Here is a 20,923-nt window from a genome sequence, read left to right on the forward strand (position 1 = left end):
TTTACAAGTTTGTGTAGGACACTACTAACTACCCATTCTTCAGCCGGCGTGGTTGGTGTACTTAATTCAACAATTTTGTACAAAGTGCGAGACGTTGACGGAGGTGCCTCCACGACATGTGTTACCAGAATAAAAAAAAAGCGCGCTGTCGGTGAACAGAAAGCCCAAATCATAGCGAAAACCCAAAAAAAATATTGAAAACGTTAACTTAAAGGATAAAATACCACACCGTGTCCATATCTTACCGGCACTAGTTCGAGCCTTCGTCCGCTGCGGCTTCATATGATGGGAACTATTCATAACCGTAGATCGTGAGTTTGGTTGAAACGAACCACTTTGCTGGTGATGGTAGCCGTAGCCGACCGTGTCGTATCCGCCGGCGTACGATCCATGTCCGGCCGTATCGAACAATGCACTATTGGAACCACTATGAGTCTGGTTACTACTACCACTAGCACTGGTTGCGTTCAGGGTCGTACCTTCCCGTTGCTTTGGCTGGTTATGTCCACTGCTACCACTACCACCTCCGGAACCACTTCCACCACCACCACCACCACCTCCTCCTCCTCCTCCGCAACCAAGCCCCCCACCACTACTGCTCCCACCAACGTTTCCCATTCCTAGCCCGAGGGAACTCCCCGTTAGGCATGGCTTAACATCCAACGCACAGCTTTCGTGGGCGGCTGCCGCGGCCGCCTGCTGGGCAATACAGCTGGACGTGACCTGCGCCTGGTGCATGAAGGCATTGATCGTGGCTTGATACTCGGCAGGTGCGGTTTGTACTGAGTCCGGCGTCGAATCCTTCGGCGGTGTTGGCGGAAAGGAGAACAGATGTTGGCTACTACTGACACCACCACTACCACCGCCGCCTTGCTGGCTGCCAACCTGACCGACCATTGCCGCGGCCGCTGCAGCCTGCTGACTTAGCTTATCCTGCGGATCTTGGGGACAGGCGAACGGGCTGCTCCAGGCACTGCCCGATGCGATCGGTTTCGCCGGATCACTCAGCCAGGACAGTGGCCCGTGGAAGTGGGGCCGGCATACCTGGGGCGACACATGCGACGCGGCCATGCGGGAGGCTGCAATGGAAAACAGAAATATACGTGTTTATTAGAAAATGGCTGGGAAACATGTATTTATTTCTTCTAAATGGAAAACTCTGCAATTGGTAAGCTGGATAAAATCGCTCAGGTAACAAAACTCGAAAAATAATATCGAAATGCTTCGGTGTCGTAAAATTGGATTCTGCTACGAAGGGTACTTGGAGAAACTCTGTTGCTGTCTTTCTCAACGGCATTCGGGTAGTGAAACTAAAACTGACTCAACCTATCTCTTCCTATTCTACAATTGAATGCCGTTTCCTTAACTCAAACAACGTTGTTCACTTACCTCGATTAGACCCCAACGTGCCAGTTCTATGACTAGATGGCACTCTACTGCCACAACGAAACAAAATTAAAACCATAACATACATTCCGGTAAAAACATTCGAGAAATTTTTGTTCGTGAATGTACGTTTTGATCGGAAAAATTTCATATCTTCGTTGAGAAAAATTCATCATTGGAAATTTCAAACAGCATTGAAAAAGTTGATTCGGTTCTGCATACTTAACCCTAAAAAATCACGCGGGTCTTCCAGGTCCGACGGCTATAGATTTCTTAGTTACAAAGCGTTGGGCATGCAGTAAGAGCTTGAGCGTGGAAATTCCATTAACTGACGCTAAAATTCATTGAAAAAGTTATATATCACGGAAATATCAAATATGGTGTGCTTCATAGATTCGTATGAACTTTTTACATGCACAAAAAGGCAAGGGGGCCTAACAGGCCCGCTATGTATTCCGACATCAACTGTGCATACTGGTGAATTTATTTCAGTTTTTACAAATATTTTTTAATATTTGACGGAATTATCACAAGAGAACAGACATCCATGATTGAAAAAAAATATTTAAAAAACGTGTGTAAACATTTGAATTAATATACAATAAACACTAGCGCCGCCACAGCAACCTATCCTAACTATCCGTCAAATCCATTCCGGAACCGGTTCGAAATCCTGAATGGATTCAGTATAGAATCTTGCTCAAAGAAAACAACCGATCCCGACTCTATCGGTTGATGCATTTGAGCTGGAATTCATGCTGGAAGTCCGAACCGGTTCCGGCCTAGTGTGACTGGGTAGAGGAATAACCGCTGTCAATTCTGTATACAAACTCAGCCACAAAAAACATGACGACAGTAGCGCATCTGGTTTGGATATCCCAACTACCTTCGAAACCGTTAGAGATTTTACACAAGTTGAATGCTGAAGATGGACGTCTGTTCTCTGTGGAAGTATCTTCGATTAAGTTAAAAAAACATTTACCGATTTTTTCTCACGAAAACGCTTTCCAATGTATCCAGAACTGTGCACGCATACTCATGAAGTTATATCACTGTAACAAATTTTTGGTTCAAACAGAACCTCACAATTTTTCTTCACTGAAATATGTTTTTGAAGAATTTTTCATGAAAAATCTCATTCAAGAATATAGTTACCATTTTTGTGGTTTGTATGGCAGAATAACAGTTTTGTCCCATACCGCTTTATTGCATAGCGTTGAAGCAAGCTGTGGATTCATAGTATGGGTAAGATAATGTCAATATGATAGCACACGAAGCTATCATCTCATAGTATTCAGATTTGTTAAAGTTACAGAAGTTTGAGTAATGCGTTTTGAATAGCAAAATTTTTCTCGGCAATTCTTTTGCTCCTACACACCAAAAAATAATGAAATTTAAACGACATGTAAATCAATACGAATGTAAACATACAAAGATTGAATCGAAAATTTGATTGAAAATTACGTTAAAATCAATTGGAGCATGAAACAGCATACAATTTTACACTTTCATTCGTGTAATATTACATGTTATTCATTTTACAGCAGTATTCGAGTAAAAATACACTGAAGTGCATTGGTTTTCCGTTTAAAGTAACTGTGATTTTCAATCCACGTGTCAAATTATAATAAAATTCGTTGAAGAAAGCACGACAAGTCATGTGTATTTGTGGTGGAACTTAATTTTACATTTATATTCATGCTCCAAATATGTGCATGAAAATAAACTTATTAAAGGAATTACAAAATATTTTTTTCTGTGTAAGCGAAAACTGTCAAAATTGTAAGTTGCCATTATATTGAATTTTTACTTGTAAGAAAATGGAGTAAACTAACGTTTTACAAAGACAACTTTCTCAATTTTTAGCACAGGCTCAATATTGCTCGACACATTCGAAAAGTGGTAATTATTTATTTACATATTTTTACTTTTGGTTTCACCCAATGTTTACTCTAGCTAATCCCTAGGGTGAATATTCGACGGCGATTCGTATTTCCATGAGAATTTGACTTTATTAGTATATAACTTAGCAAGTAACTACAAGCGTGAGTTTTGATTTTGAATTTTTTTAAATATTCTGAAACAACCTACTAGTCCTTCATTTTTCGCTTATATGTTGTTTTTTTGTACATTCTTTTCTACATTGTCCAATAACTACGAATAGAGAAATCATTCCAGCAGTCGAAAAGTTTGTATTTCTGAATTAAATTGATCAATATGGTTTGGATTTTTCTTGCTTTTATTGTAAGAGGGGATAAAATTTTAGCGTGGGGATTTTAGCTTGCCTTCACAGGGGTTAAATCTGTTTGACTGTTTGCCCAGAACTGTCTGACATGTGTTTGTCGGTATTTGTCGTGGAAAGAAAATCCAAAATGTTTACGTGAATAACTGAATTTTTATCAGCGTTATTCGCACTGAACGAAGAGCTGAACCAGAATCTCCAGCAGTGTGCTTGGTCAAATAATTCATTTTTTTGGTTTTAGATGTAAGTGCCAATATTGAAGACTTTTTGATGGAATTTAATGGAGAAAACAGATCGTAATGGTGAGTTAAGCGAAAGCAATTACGTGAAAATAATTATTGGGCTGGAGTCCCAAAGGTTGCAAGTTCGAATCTTGCCTCAGGGGGGAATTTTTTCACGTAATTACTTTCGCTTAACCTACCATTACGATCTGTTTTCCCCATTGGATACTACCAAAAAGTCCTAAAAAAGGTGTGCTTGGTGTTATTAAGAGATTGAACTATAAGAGAGAGTACCTTTTTCATTATCCACAAATATTTACTGTCAAATGCAAATTGTGCTTTTTAAAATCACATTTTAAATAAATTGATGGCAATTCGGTAATGATGAAATTTATAATTTTTAAACAATGAAAGGGGCAACTATTTAATCCATACCGTTAAACGTAATGCTTGCTTATCGCGCCTGTGTTCATAAATCTGCAAACAGACAAGTTGGTCGCGGCAGCGCAAGCCTTCAGTCCGCTGTTCGAAATTCGTGCACGACGATGTTCGTCGTGGAATATCATAGTTACAAATGATGGGCCATTTTTTCTCGGCGACATGTTACTAGGTAATAAAAGTAGTAGTTTTAGCAGTTTTTTCTCGGCGAAAAGGGAACTCCAGAACATCTTTTTATTTGTCTTAATTGTTTAAAAAATATACAAAATAATAACTTTTCGGATCGGAAACAACTCACGAACTATCGTCGCCCGTAGCAATATTTTAAAAATAAAAATTTCAAATGTCAATATTATGGTCAAAACATTATTTTTATAATTGATTCTGCAAATTGCATTGCAATGCAATGCAATTTTATCTAAAAACTAAATCTACTACCGAAATAGTAATTTCACGAAATTTGTGTTCCTTTTTTGTGCGTATTCCTCCCGAAAACAGATCACTTTGAGCTAGAAACTAAGTTTGGATTACTTTTTTTACTTATGTCGGTTTAATCTTTTCACTCTTTGCATACTATGTTAGTCGAATCCTTCGTTTTTTGATCGGTACTGTAAAATCAGTGGAGTGTGTATAGTGACGCTCTAATAATAGAATGTAATCAAAGATATTGCTTTTAAGATTTGCATATTTTTAATTACAAATTCGTTGTAAATTCTCAATGTTATTATCACAAGAGCGAGATTTTTCAAAGTCTTCTATCATTTACAAAATCAAAATCATTACACAAATGATCGAAAATTCATTTAGATTCACACGCGTCACATTACGGTACGCCAATATGTAACGTACGCAATTAAAAAAGGAATCTAAACTTTTGTAGATCAATATTCCCGCACGAAACCTTCTTGTTTAGTTTCACATTCTACTCGGGTATGCTCAGCAACGTCGCACCGCGTGAACCGCCGATGCATTTGGATGAGTGGCTGCTCAACTTTGCCGACTGCGTGTTAGTGTGCTGCTCTGTATCTACCTATGTCTAACGGTTCTTTTTTTTCTACCCTTCCCCGCGACAAGCGCGTGTAGTGTGAGCTAGTTGAAATCGGATCGTAGAGCAATCTAGATCGAATGATTTGCTTGTCGTGTCGCGTCGTCGGTTCGGGGTTTCCATTTGAAGTTTTATTAGAAATTTGTGCAACTTTACCGAAATTTTTAAAAGCGTGATTAATTTAATTTCGAACGTGCTACCGCTGCTAGTTTCGAAGGTAGGCCAATTCTAGCGTGTCCGGTTTTTTTTCGCAGCGTGCACTGCAATGCGTTGATTATGCTTGATCGTAATTTCCACTGCAAATAGAATGCAAGAGAGAATAGGCCAACAATCAATGGTCGTTGTGGTTTGTAGCGTGAAAGTGTAAATTTGAAAGCGATAGGTGAAAATTGCGCTCCAAAAAAGTGATGTTTATAATTTGGAAGAAAAATGCGGTTTCCTATTTAGAAGAGGTAGCCATTTTATTTTCTCGAGTGATGCTTTTCACTACTATAGCAATACTATACTACCCATTCAAGTGTGGATGTGTGTTATATCAAATGGCTTCCGCCGATCATCTGGGGTGTACGTTAGATGTAGTGTGTGAAAGTTATCTTCATTTCGAGAAATTAGCTTTGTATACTATGCCCAGGTGCAAATATCACCATTTATCATTTGTGAAATGCTATCATCGATAGATGATTTTGAACCAGAGTCCTAAATCGAAATAGTGTGAAAATAGCTGAAATACAGCTTGCAAATGTTTCTATTTAGAAAAGTGTGTGAAAATTGGGTCGGCGTAATCAAATGAAAAACGGCCAATTCCAATCACGAAAACAAATCTGAAGAAAATTGAGAATAGGGCGTAAATAATAATGAGATAGCTCTTTGGGGTTTTTCTCTTCTGTTCATCACTCTGTCGTTTCGACATTTAGTACTCAACTCTTTGCATAATAATCTAGTAAAACCATCGATTTTCGGAACGTCCTGGGGAATAATTCACTAATTATTAGTGCAAAGTGTTATAGAGACGTCGTAATAATCGAAAGAGAAAGTAAGCAAAGGCAGATTCTCAATGTTACTTATTGCTCTTAGATATAATCAATCTCATTTGATTTGGCTATCTTTATTACTTTCAACTTGGTTTTAATATAGTGTTTGTGTTATATAAAGTGTACTTAATAAGCCGTCGAAAGCCTTTATGACAGTGGCGTAGTAAGAAAATTTTTCGGGGGGGATATGAATTTTTTTTGTATATATATGAAAAAATGTTCAAAAACATTCTGAGCAGGAAAAAAATGTTCAAAACCAACAACTCAGGGAACGGGTTTGGGTAGTCAAGGTAGGAAAGCTAGCTGTTGGTATAGAATTAATGCTCTTCCCCTATGAGGACAATCTGGGCGGCAAACTTCCGACTGTCTAATTTACTGAGCCCTTCAGTTCCCTTGTGCAATTCAGTACCATTCCTCGTTGAGCTTCCGACTGATACGCGAACTACTCGGTCTAGTCCCCGACGATAGATCTAGCTTACTCCGACGAAAAGTTCCCCGGCGAGAGAAGTTCGAAAGTGAGCCAACCAGCCAGGTGCTGCGGTCAGTTCGGCGATTCCGGTAGAGTAGGGCATCCGTTTTGCTGGAGCCCCGGCGCGGCTGGTGGTGTATCGTTGCAATCTACGCGGTCTCGTTCCCGGCAGTGAATCGGACTGTACGCTGACGGTGAGGTCCCAGACGAAAGAAGTTCTCCCGATACCTCCCGATACCGATTTGGTTCAGTACTACAACTTCTTGAGCCCTTTGGCTCCGTGACCGGTGCCATTTAGCACCGCAACTCCTTTAAGCCCTTTAGTTCTCTTCTTGGGCCGTTTGGCACTACTTCCTTGATGATCCATTCAGCACCTCGACTCGCGAACAACTCGGTCTATTCCCTGACGATGGACCTGACCTACTCCGACAGAGAATTCTCCGGCAAGAGAAGTTCTCCCGAGATCGAGCTAATCAGCTAGGTGCCGAGGTCAGTTCGGTGATTCTGGTGAAGCAGGGTGTCCGGTGCACTGGTGCGCCGATGACCCGCGACTAGTGGTGTCTCGTCGCTGTCTACTCAGTCTAATCCCCAGCGGTGAATCTAGCTTACGCTAACGGAGAGTTCCCTGGCGAAAAAAGTTCTCCCAATATCTATTCTTCTTTGGTTTTCGCTATTTTTCTGTCGGAGCAACCGGTGGGGTGCCGTGGTCGGTCTGACGAATCCGCATGGAGCGTGACGTCCGGTTCGCTGGCGTTTCGACGACTCATACTCGCTGCTCTGTTGCAGTCTACTCGATTAGTCCTCGGCGGTGATTCTAGCTTATTCCTGCGGAGAGTTCCCTGGCGGTGATTGCTATCTATATTTTATTTTCAATTTGTTAGGAAACATGACGTGAATTTTCAATATGCACTCGGAAAATATATTTTTCTTCGCGGACTCCCAGCAATGACTTCGCGGCCCCCTAGGGGTCCGCGGACCCCAGGTTGAGAATCACTGATCTACATCATATCTTTGTTTACTGCGTTCCACGCCTTTACGTCGCTTGTCATTCTGTAGGCTACATTATCCGGGTTGATGTTCGGTCCTCCCGTTTTAAGTAGCTCCCTGCACGTCACTTCAAACCTCGGACATTCAAAGACTCTCCTCGGACATTCAAAGACTCTCCTCGGACATTCAAAGACTTCAAACCTCGGACATTCAAAGACGCTCCGGTGTCTCCTCGACGATCTCACACTCCAAGCACAGTGTTGACGTTGCGTACCCACACCGATGAAGATACTCCTTAAGCAACCGTGGCTCGGTAGGAGCTGTTTCAGGTGGAAGGTCATCTCTCCGTGCTTTCTATTGACCCACGCCGACAGGTTTCGATGAGCCGGTAGGTCCACTTTCCTTTCTCCGTATTGTCCCATTCCTGCTGCCACGTCACCATCGAATCGATTCTCATAATTTTCCTCACGTTTCTGGCGTTTCATTGTTTGTAGCACTTGATATCCTCCGTCAGGGTGATGCAGATGGGGATCATCTCGGCGACAAGGCATACTGCCTCCGGTACGCAATCGCAACTCGTACGATCAGCAGTCGAAGCGTCCTGTTCAGCTTTTCGCGGTTTCGTTGTCTCCGTCACCGACACCTCCATTTCTCCAAGTGTCTCACCGTTAGTGACACATCGTCCACGAAACCAACGATTTTCACTTTCCTGGGAAGCCGCAGTGTTAAGACCCCATCGTACATCCCATTCCAAAGTGTTGGACAGAGAATGGAGCCCTGAGGAACGCCCGCTGTGACTCGCATTGCCTATTGCCCGTTTGTTCGTCTGGTACAGCAGTGCTCTACTCTGGAAGTAGCTCTTCAGGACCTGGCTCATTCTTTTATGCCACGCTGCGGCATTGGTCTATTCGAGGCTGGATAGCTCGGTGACTTTGGCAGCAACATCAGTTTCTGCACCTTCCTCATTTCGGGGATTACCATCATCTAAAGACTTCAGCAGTAGCATCCTGAACATGTCCGGATATGCCAGGATCGCTGCTTTCAGTGCCACGGTTGGTATTCCATCCGGACCGGGGGTTTTCTTTTATTTTAGTCACATCGACGCTTCTTTGAGCTCGTCGTTAGTCACTTACCACTCGGCAGTGTTACCTCCTTCTTCTTCGCAGTACGGTGTCGGTGACCAGGTAGTTGAATCGTGTTTCGGGAAGAGACCCTCAACGATTATCTTTATCTTACCCGGGTATATTTCAGCTGGTGTCGACGGACCCTACCTCCTCTCTCACTCTGCGATCTTACGCTCTAAGCCCGCCTTCTGGATCTAAGACAAGCTGCGTGTAGCGTACTGAGCTACTCATTTAACCCGTAAGCTGCATGCCGTCTACTGCATGGCCCTAGTTTTCATGACATTGTAACGTCACAAGCCGTCACAATCCTTCTTGTTAGATCAGCCGCATCAACATACTTGATTCCGTTGTTCGCCGAAGTAACTCAACAAAGAGGTTTTCGTGAAAGGCTTTCGTCTTCCACTTTAGCTTGCGGCCCGTCCTTCTTCGTGCTGCAGAAGGGTTCCATTGGCCGATGCGGTAGCGAATCGCCCGGTGGTCTCTATGGGGATACTTCTCTCAAACTCTCCAGTCTATGTTCGCTGTCAGTCAAGGACTACAGAATGTGGCGAAATTTCTCTCGGTAACGATATCCGTTTCGTGAACCAATAAGCTCCCAGCTCCTCGCTTCGCCGCGATCTACTTGTTATAGTCCTCGGCGGTTGAGCTAGCCTCCACAACGTGCCGTCAGGTAGGTGTCGAGTCTGCAGCAAATTTTCACTACAAGAAAATATTTTCACAAGATAACTTTTGCAAATGAACCTTTGAGAATTTCATTTAAAATATTAGGCATATTTTTGTTTAACATATTGATTTCTTTTAAAATTCTCCAAAACATTTCTGGGGGGGGGGGGGGGGGGTTTCGTCCCCAAACCCCCCCCCCCCCGCTACTGCGCCACTGCTTTATGAAGAGTAATTAATTGAAATTGACCACAGTTTGTCGACATGTTCGATCATATCAACAAGGACCATCTCGTTTCTTCTATTGGTGAGTGTTTTGCTTACGTCATATAGTTTTCGTGAATATTCGCCTATCCAAGTATTTTATTATCTTTTTCGAAAAAAAACAAAACGCTAGAGATCATTCTTTTTTTAGATTAAAGCTCGGTCAAACATATGAAATACTTTGGGGAATCTTCTCCATCGAAAAATGTTAAATTAAGAAGTTTTATGGATAGCACTCTTACAATAATCCTGAATAAAAAAATGTATAAGGGATCAAATTATCAACAAATGTATTTACTTTATTTCAAATCAAAAAGCTTTCAAACTTTCAGTATTTTCTTTTCGGTTATAGAGGTTTTAACCGTAGAGTCAATCGCTTATTTTTTCGAGTTAAAAAATCTCTTTGGACAAATTTGGATGTGCGAACACAGGTTAGCTGTAACTAATGTCCATGATATCAGCAGTCTTGTCATGGTATTCTTAAATTCTCTTTGCCTTATCATGATCTACTATTTTTTTAATTACTAAGGGTTTTTTACTCTGAATAACGTGACAATATGAACTGGATCATTAGGGCTCAAGTTACTTTCTTTGAGCATGTGTTAGAATTGAGCGCTTAATAGTATGCGTAGGGTAAATTGTGTACAGCTTTGCCGCCGATTTATCCTATAAAGCATTCATTAAACTCTAAAAGAAGAAAATCAGTCGATTTATTAGATTATCAGGATTCAATCCATGCAAAATAGTTGGTGTAAAAACAATTGACCGGGCGGGATGGTGCTTTTGAAAAAATAGCTGTGGTTTCTTCACGACAGAGTTGTGTTGCGTGCCCCGGGACAGTGTGGTGGTGTGACGAAAAATCACCGCAACTTTTTCAAAAGCATCATTCCACCCGGTCAATTGTTTTTCCACCAACTATTTTGCATGATTTGAGTCCTGATAATCTAATAAATCGACTGATTTTCTTCTTTTAGAGTTTAATAAATGCTTGATATGGATAAACCGGTGCCAAAGTTGAACGCATACTATCAAACGTTCAATTCGTGTAGACGCTCACCGAAAGTTCTTTGAACCTTAAAATAAGTCTCATTCGCGATATTTTGTTCTGTGAACTATATCACACACACACACTATTTGGGGTTCTCAGTGCAGTTTTCGTTTTCTGTCCGGACATCACAATGAACCTTATCAAATGAATAACGATGTTCGAAGCCCTAATAGTTTTTTTTATATCTATTGCTCGTACCTATTGCTGGTCGCTAGCAGCTGGGTATTTCATAAAAAAGTGCATGAAACAAAAATGATTCCACGAATAATACTCCAAATTTTGTGAAAGAGTAAAAATTCCATTACTATGTTGAACTATTTCACCAGCACGTATATTGGATCGTAACTAATGTATTGAGAATCATGAACCAGTTCACGAATACGTGAATAATATTTGATAATTTTGTGAACCATTTCACGAGCACGGATATTGGATCGTTACTAATACATTAGGGATCATGAATTAGTTCACTAGGGTTGAATGGATTCATGAATAGAATTCTTGAATTTCGTGAAATAGTTCACAAAAAATAGCCAGAACATTTTGATTTTGTGAACTAATGTTCCTAAATCTACGATAAAAATCATGATTCAACCTTTGGTTTTATGAATAATGTTCATAAAGTAGCGAACCAGTTCGCGTACTAAGAATCGAATTAGAAATAACTTGACGGAAACCGTGACTGAAGTACACAAAACAAAAACAAATATTTATGCGGCCGTTGCTGAAGGGAAATTGAACATAATTATAAAAGCCATGATTTTTGTTCATGGTTCTGTTTTCGTAACGTAAAAACGTGATTGTTCTAGAATTCATTGCACTTTATTCACAATTTTGCGAAGATTTTTTTTTCCGTGTAGCTCTTCTTTCGTTATAAGTTATAAGATTTTTTACCAAAAAATTGACTTCTTTTGTATATATAACTATTGCAAAGTGCAAATAAAGCTTGGTCATTGCTATTTTTTAGTAGTATTTACTAAAAAGTAAGAATGATATTTCGTATGGCAGAAACGGTATTTAATGCTAGGTTCCCTAATCAAAGATAATACTTGAAGACTTTTGTTATGTTAATGTTCTTATAACTTTGAAACGAAAATAATTTGGTAATTGGTGTATTGGAACAAATCGTTAGCGCTAAAATAATTTTGAACTTATCTAAAGGTTACTTTAGTGTGAAGCAAAAACTACAAATGTTATCAGAATAAAATCGTTTTTTAAATGAATATTCTGAAGCAGTGCTTCTCGATAAGTTCGTGAACCTCCAGGGGGCGTGAAATGGTTTCTGGAGGTCCGCAGAGATGAATATCTTTTGCGGTTGGATAATAAAATTTAAAGCTGTTCCGCAACAAACAGAAAATAATCTATTGATAGTAGCAAACAAAATTGATCTTCATAAACTGTATTATATCGTCGCCTCCCTTTCTGTCGCTGGTTTATTGAAATGAACCAGCCACAGAAAAAAGTGCCCGTAAAGCTGGAAAATATAATTTCCATTGACTTAAGACAAAATCCTCTTTGACCTACGGTACATGCTGATTTGTTATTAACAGTGAAAACGGATCTAAATCTTAAGAAAGTGGCATACATTCAGTTACACCACGTGACAAATTGTGTATAGATAACGTTTAAAAGTTTAGCCTAGACAGAAGACTTCGTTGCGAAGAACTACACGTCGCCGAATATGATAACATTAAAACCAAGATTGGGAGTGTATGAAAGACCCGTATTAACGGATGTTCCATAAAAAATGAGAAAGATTTCAATACCTTTCTATAATTAAAGTAAAGAGCGTAAATTTTTTCTTCAAGAGAATTGCTCTCCGGACTCCCTAGAAATGGGTGGTATGTTTTTTTTTCGCTCGGGTGCTGTCAGTTCAATCGAAGATGGCGTCGAAACAGCAAGCACTCTGCGGGCGTGTTTTACGGTTTTACGAAACGCATGGTCATCGGGAAAAAAGTTTACGGTAGACCACATTCGAGACGAAAACGTACCCGTGAGTACGGTTTACCGGATCCTGGCATCCCCGAGCGTGGAGCGGAAGGCCGGTGGCGGCTATCCGGCGAAGATAATGACGAAGAAGAAGGAAGCGTTGAAAAAGCTGTTCGACAACAAGGACGGAACGAGTTTGCGTGACGCCGGCCGAAAATATCACTGCTCCCATACCTTGATTCCACGAACCCTCAAGATGGCGATTGGCTTTCCACTCCATTGTCCAATTGTAATTTCAATGGTGTCCTGATGAACATATTTTTTAGCTGTGGTACGCTCTTTGAAAAAAATTGCTCTTGAGTCAAAAAGGTCTAGTTACCTGTACAAAAGTTCATTACCCTTGAAGAGTCAGTTCAACTGAGATTACGCAAAGAAAAGAAAAACTGGCTCCTAATGTGATCATGCCGCATTACTTCAATTCATGTGCTGTTCGACTTCGCTTCTACTTAGCAGTCCGGCCCAAACTGATTCAGAACCCCTGAGCAAGCTGAGCAAACTGGGTTTCGGGCGATGGGTCGGGAGCACCTCGTTTGGCAATTGTTTGATCTCGGCCATTCAGCTAAGTTGCATCACACCGCCGTTTTGCCGCATTCACTAGAACATTTCGGTTGAAGAATGCGTTTAAAATTCGCGCGCATCAAAATATGTTTTTATGAGCGGATCAAACACACGGAAATATTTGTTTCATTAAATAACGTCACATAACATTTTTAGCTGCTGGGTTCAATTCATATAAAATTTAGAAATCGTTCAATAAATAAAGACTACAGTTACTACGCAGAAACTGGGAAAACAAATTCGTCTTTTTTGTGAGGAAAAAAGCTGTGCCACTTCGATCACTAGTTACTCAGGTTCTCGTTTGTGGCTTTACATCGCTAGGTACCATAAGATGCCTCCCGCAGTATCACTTGTTTTGAAGATTCTGCGCAATGGCAGAGAATATGTTTCGAGGTCTCGAATTCATAGCTAAAGAATCTGTTTATTTTCAAATAATGAATTCAGCAAAAAATGATTTATTGAAGAAATCAATAAGTTTACAAGGAAAGACTCCAAAACTTATTCTAAACTCAGGCGATAATGTGAAGATCCGTTCTATCAATCAGGCAGACGAAATCTACCGGACGTCGCTATCCGTCCTACGAACTTAACTACGGGATAGATCCCAGCTGCGCATAAACCGGACACAAGCAGCAATTGACTCGTGAATCCAACACAGTTTGTTAACTAAAACGTGGGTCATTACTCCAGTTGATATACTAATAGTCTATTCAGTTTTGAATCGAAAATTTGCACTAAAGTATGCGCTCTTCGATAAAAGCTCACATTTGCGAGTAAATTTAAAGTATGAACCGTCTCAAACGATCCAACACTAATGCGCATATACAGTTGTCCAAACATGGGATGAGCTGAAAATTCCAGCGCCACCCAGAAGTAGGTACCCCTGGAACGACCAAGCTACTATGGCCGAAATCTCGAACTGCACCCGCAGCAGCAGCCTGGTTGGCACCTATCAATCAGTGAACCGAGATATTTTTCTCCAAACAAAAGAATTGCTTGATCGTTGAAAAATGTATATCGGCTGCCTTTTTGATTCGTCCTTTGGAATTGCAAACAGTATTCACACGGGTGACAGGCAGGTCATTCTGAAATTCATCTTGCCCGGTTCCGTGGTGACAAAGCGTGAGGTGAAATGAAAACAGGAATACAATGGATTCTTCCCGGCGAGATGCGGTCGTGTTTCACGCCCTTCGCCAGCAGTAGGGTCCATGTTTTTTTTTTTTACGTCGGAGGCGCTACTTTGTCTGTCCCTTCAGACTTTTTCGGACTATAGACGAAGCTTCTTTGTCCCAAAGTCCGATTGAAACTTGATGTGTGGTATCAAACCTTCCAGCACTGAGGCTTTAGACACTTGGTACACTTACACGCGAGCTACTTCGAATAATGCATCAGATCCACCTTTGCACTTTGAATGTGACATGCACTTGGACAGCACCGCGCGCGATCGTCCGTCCAACCGTGTAACGGTAATCTGCACGTACTGCTGGTTGATTCCGGAGGGGCCAATTCGAATTCGTTGCCCTTTACTCAGCCAGGGCGGCTGCTACTCAAACCATCTCATCCGCCGGTTGCATCAATTGACCGCCGCCGCCACCAACACCACAGGCAGTACCACTTACGCCGCGACAGCCTTCCCCGGGACGTGCAAATAAATCACTTCAACTCGGTCCGTGCAGCAGCGGCCGCGTAGCAATATCTCGTCAAAAATCAGACAAGACAGTTACTTCCTCAGCAGGTACTTGCGGCGGCAGCAGCACGTTATGCCGTGGCTCAGAATTTCGATGTGTACCGATAATAATAAATAATAAATAATTATTATAATAATATTATGATCGACAACAAACTCGCTGCCCCTCGCGCTCGATCGGTGTGTTGTTTTTTTGCCTTTCTGCGACCGTTCGATCTACTTTTCGGTCATTCTGTGAACAACCACCACAGGAAGAAGGTTCGTGTACTGCATCCGCACGTGTATTTACGTTCACCAAGGTTCCCGCTGGAATTCCTCAGCCAGGCCAGGTTTGATTTGACTCCTCGTCAGGGCCCTAAGTCGACAGGTTTTGAAAACCAGGAGAACCGATTACCTACACTCCCGGACCCATACCAAACGCTGCCCTTTCCCTCCCATTACTCCGCTGTGCAACGGACGTGATTCATTGATTTATGTGCGTTAAGATGATCGATCGTTCGTTTCCCCCGAATCGGCCTGTAAATCACCTGGCATGGATGCGGGAACTGTGCGTCGGTCGGTTGCTGCACCCTCTCTCCCTCCCGCTCTTACATGTAACGAAGAAATTGTAACCGACCTTCAGCCGACACGATCTAGTCCGATTCTAAGTGGTAATAAAGGTGAGGCGCGAAGGTGGCAGTTCCTTCTCCTGTACAAGCGACGAACCTAGAAGGCTAGATCCAGTGCTACCGGTAACCCGTGGGTAACCGATTGTGTCTGCTTCTTATCGGCACTACCGCATCTTAGAAGTGTGGCTTGGAAAGTGTAGCCCATTTTTTGTGCTCTCCTCGCTAGCAGTTTTTTTTTCTTTGTGCCTTACCACCATGCATAGATATGTCTGATAGGTTATGCGATGTTGTCTATTGTTCTCGAGCTGAGAAAATGAGTTACTCGGGCACGTTCGAACAATTTATTATCTCGAGGGCTCTTCACGGATCTTTGGGGCTAAAACTGTGCTGTTCCGGCATTGTGAAGATAATTTACGACGTGCAAAAGTGCCCGGAGGAGCGGTACATTCCCGGTTTGGGCCGGTATTTGAAGCTGCTTGAAATTCGGAAAATGTTTTACTTTTACCACTGACTGACGTAAATCGGTCGGAGCTTTCAACATTGGCTGGTTGGCCTGTGATTTGCTACGATGGACTATTTTTGACGGTTAGCAAGTAGGGGGAAAATAAACTAACTCCATTTATTCAGTGTGTGATTCGACTGCGGAAGAATATTATATTCCATATTGTTGGTTTATAAAGAGATTGTCTCTCGAACGTGCGTGTTGGTTAATTTCATTATTAAAAAATTAAAGAATGAAAATTGAAAATCAAAAATCAAAATCTAAAAATTAAGAATTGCAAATTGAAAATCAAAAATTGAATTTCAAATTTCACATTTCGAATGTCGAGTTTCGAATTTCAAATTTCAAATTTTTGAAATTTGAAATTCAAATTTCAATTTTCAAATTTCAAATTTCAATTTTCAAATTTCACATATGAAATTTGAAATTTGTAATTTGAAATTTGAAATTTGAAATTTGAAAATGGAAATTCGAAATGTGAAACTTAAAGCTTGCAGTTTGAAATTCGAAATGTGAAATTTGAAGATTGAAATTTGAATTGAATTTTAAATTTAAAATTTGAAATTCGAAATGTGAAAATTGAAATTTAAAATTCGATATTCGAAATTTGAGATTTGACATTTGAAATTCGATATTTGTAATTCGAAATTTGTAATTCAAAATTTGAAATTTGAAATTCGAAATTTAAATTTGAAATTAAAAATTAGAAATTTGAAATTCGAAATTTTAAATTTAAATTTCAAATTTCGAATATCGAATTTTAAATTTCAATTTTCACATTTCGAATTTCAAACTTTAAATTTAAAATTCAATTCAAATTTCTAATTTCAAATTTAAATTTCGAATTTCAAATTTCAAATTTCAAACTGCAAATTTCAAATTTTAAATTTTAAATTTCAAATTTCAAATTTCAAATTTCAAATTTCAAATTTCAAATTTCAAATTTCAAATTTCAAATTTCAAATTTCAAATTTCAAATTTCAAATTTCAAATTTCAAATTTCAAATTTCAAATTTCAAATTTCAAATTTCAAATTTCAAATTTCAAATTTCAAATTTCAAATTTCAAATTTCAAATTTCAAATTTCAAATTTCAAATTTCAAATTTCAAATTTCAAATTTCAAATTTCAAATTTCAAATTTCAAATTTCAAATTTCAAATTTCAAATTTCAAATTTCAAATTTCAAATTTCAAATTTCAAATTTCAAATTTCAAATTTCAAATTTCAAATTTCAAATTTCAAATTTCAAATTTCAAATTTCAAATTTCAAATTTCAAATTTCAAATTTCAAATTTCAAATTTCAAATTTCAAATTTCAAATTTCAAATTTCAAATTTCAAATTTCAAATTTCAAATTTCAAATTTCAAATTTCAAATTTCAAATTTCAAATTTCAAATTTCAAATTTCAAATTTCAAATTTCAAATTTCAAATTTCAAATTTCAAATTTCAAATTTCAAATTTCAAATTTCAAATTTCAAATTTCAAATTTCAAATTTCAAATTTCAAATTTCAAATTTCAAATTTCAAATTTCAAATTTCAAATTTCAAATTTCAAATTTCAAATTTCAAATTTCAAATTTCAAATTTCAAATTTCAAATTTCAAATTTCAAATTTCAAATTTCAAATTTCAAATTTCAAATTTCAAATTTCAAATTTCAAATTTCAAATTTCAAATTTCAAATTTCAAATTTCAAATTTCAAATTTCAAATTTCAAATTTCAAATTTCAAATTTCAAATTTCAAATTTCAAATTTCAAATTTAAATTTAAAATTCAATTCAAATTTCAAATTTCAAATTACTAATTTCTAATTTTTAATTTCAAATTTAAATTTCGAATTTCAAATTTCAAATTTCAAACTTCAAATTTCAAATTTCAAATTTCAAATTTCAAATTTCAAATTTTAAATTTTAAATTTCAAATTTCAAATTTCAAATTTCAAATTTCAAATTTCAAATTTCAAATTTCAAATTTCAAATTTCAAATTTCAAATTTCAAATTTCAAATTTCAAATTTCAAATTTCAAATTTCAAATTTCAAATTTCAAATTTCAAATTTCAAATTTCAAATTTCAAATTTCAAATTTCAAATTTCAAATTTCAAATTTCAAATTTCAAATTTCAAATTTCAAATTTCAAATTTCAAATTTCAAATTTCAAATTTCAAATTTCAAATTTCAAATTTCAAATTTCAAATTTCAAATTTCAAATTTCAAATTTCAAATTTCAAATTTCAAATTTCAAATTTCAAATTTCAAATTTCAAATTTCAAATTTCAAATTTCAAATTTCAAATTTCAAATTTCAAATTTCAACTTTAAATTTAAAATTCAATTCAAATTTCAAATTTCAAATTACTAATTTCTAATTTTTAATTTCAAATTTAAATTTCGAATTTCAAATTTCAAATTTCAAACTTCAAATTTCAAATTTCAAATTTCAAATTTCAAATTTTAAATTTTAAATTTCAAATTTCAAATTTCAAATTTCAAATTTCAAATTTCAAATTTCAAATTTCAAATTTCAAATTTCAAATTTCAAATTTCAAATTTCAAATTTCAAATTTCAAATTTCAAATTTCAAATTTCAAATTTCAAATTTCAAATTTCAAATTTCAAATTTCAAATTTCAAATTTCAAATTTCAAATTTCAAATTTCAAATTTCAAATTTCAAATTTCAAATTTCAAATTTCAAATTTCAAATTTCAAATTTCAAATTTCAAATTTCAAATTTCAAATTTCAAATTTCAAATTTCAAATTTCAAATTTCAAATTTCAAATTTCAAATTTCAAATTTCAAATTTCAAATTTCAAATTTCAAATTTCAAATTTCAAATTTCAAATTTCAAATTTCAAATTTCAAATTTCAAATTTCAAATTTCAAATTTCAAATTTCAAATTTCAAATTTCAAATTTCAAATTTCAAATTTCAAATTTCAAATTTCAAATTTCAAATTTCAAATTTCAAATTTCAAATTTCAAATTTCAAATTTCAAATTTCAAATTTCAAATTTCAAATTTCAAATTTCAAATTTCAAATTTCAAATTTCAAATTTCAAATTTCAAATTTCAAATTTCAAATTTCAAATTTCAAATTTCAAATTTCAAATTTCAAATTTCAAATTTCAAATTTCAAATTTCAAATTTCAAATTTCAAATTTCAAATTTCAAATTTCAAATTTCAAATTTCAAATTTCAAATTTCAAATTTCAAATTTCAAATTTCAAATTTCTAACTTCAAATTTCAAATTTCTAACTTCAAATTTCAAATTTCTAACTTCAAATTTCAAATTTCAAATTTCAAATTTCAAATTTCAAATTTCAAATTTCAAATTTCAAATTTCAAATTTCAAATTTCAAATTTCAAATTTCAAATTTCAAATTTCAAATTTCAAATTTCAAATTTCAAATTTCAAATTTCAAATTTCAAATTTCAAATTTCAAATTTCAAATTTCAAATTTCAAATTTCAAATTTCAAATTTCAAATTTCAAATTTCAAATTTCAAATTTCAAATTTCAAATTTCAAATTTCAAATTTCAAATTTCAAATTTCAAATTTCAAATTTCAAATTTCAAATTTCAAATTTCAAATTTCAAATTTCAAATTTCAAATTTCAAATTTCAAATTTCAAATTTCAAATTTCAAATTTCAAATTTCAAATTTCAAATTTCAAATTTCAAATTTCAAATTTCAAATTTCAAATTTCAAATTTCAAATTTCAAATTTCAAATTTCAAATTTCAAATTTCAAATTTCAAATTTCAAATTTCAAATTTCAAATTTCAAATTTCAAATTTCAAATTTCAAATTTCAAATTTCAAATTTCAAATTTCAAATTTCAAATTTCAAATTTCAAATTTCAAATTTCAAATTTCAAATTTCAAATTTCAAATTTCAAATTTCAAATTTCAAATTTCAAATTTCAAATTTCAAATTTCAAATTTCAAATTTCAAATTTCAAATTTCAAATTTCAAATTTCAAATTTCAAATTTCAAATTTCAAATTTCAAATTTCAAATTTCAAATTTCAAATTTCAAATTTCAAATTTCAAATTTCAAATTTCAAATTTCAAATTTCAAATTTCAAATTTCAAATTTCAAATTTCAAATTTCAAATTTCAAATTTCAAATTTCAAATTTCAAATTTCAAATTTCAAATTTCAAATTTCAAATTTCAAATTTCAAATTTCAAATTTCAAATTTCAAATTTCAAATTTCAAATTTCAAATTTCAAATTTCAAATTTCAAATTTCAAATTTCAAATTTCAAATTTCAAATTTCAAATTTCAAATTTCAAATTTCAAATTTCAAATTTCAAATTTCAAATTTCAAATTTCAAATTTCAAATTTCAAATTTCAAATTTCAAATTTCAAATTTCAAATTTCAAATTTCAAATTTCAAATTTCAAATTTCAAATTTCAAATTTCAAATTTCAAATTTCAAATTTCAAATTTCAAATTTCAAATTTCAAATTTCAAATTTCAAATTTCAAATTTCAAATTTCAAATTTCAAATTTCAAATTTCAAATTTCAAATTTCAAATTTCAAATTTCAAATTTCAAATTTCAAATTTCAAATTTCAAATTTCAAATTTCAAATTTCAAATTTCAAATTTCAAATTTCAAATTTCAAATTTCAAATTTCAAATTTCAAATTTCAAA

The 20,923-nt window shown here is 35.9% G+C and overlaps 1 protein-coding gene across 3 annotated transcripts in view; it reads right to left on the reverse strand.

Annotated features, from left to right (window-relative positions):
- Window positions 1-20,923, reverse strand: part of LOC131677365 (GATA-binding factor C-like) — a 375,702-nt gene that overhangs the window by 152,445 nt on the left and 202,334 nt on the right. The window contains exon 3 of one of the 3 annotated variants that reach the window (XM_058957125.1): window positions 480-1,079. In XM_058957125.1, coding sequence (XP_058813108.1) covers window positions 480-1,079 — 600 coding nt within the window. Of the gene's footprint in view, window positions 1-245; window positions 1,080-20,923 lie in introns of all 3 variants that reach the window. The other 2 variants (XM_058957124.1, XM_058957122.1) reach the window with 2 other exon arrangements.

The sequence above is a fragment of the Topomyia yanbarensis genome, chromosome 1 (genome assembly GCF_030247195.1).
Source record: "Topomyia yanbarensis strain Yona2022 chromosome 1, ASM3024719v1, whole genome shotgun sequence".
Taxonomy (NCBI): domain Eukaryota; kingdom Metazoa; phylum Arthropoda; class Insecta; order Diptera; family Culicidae; genus Topomyia; species Topomyia yanbarensis.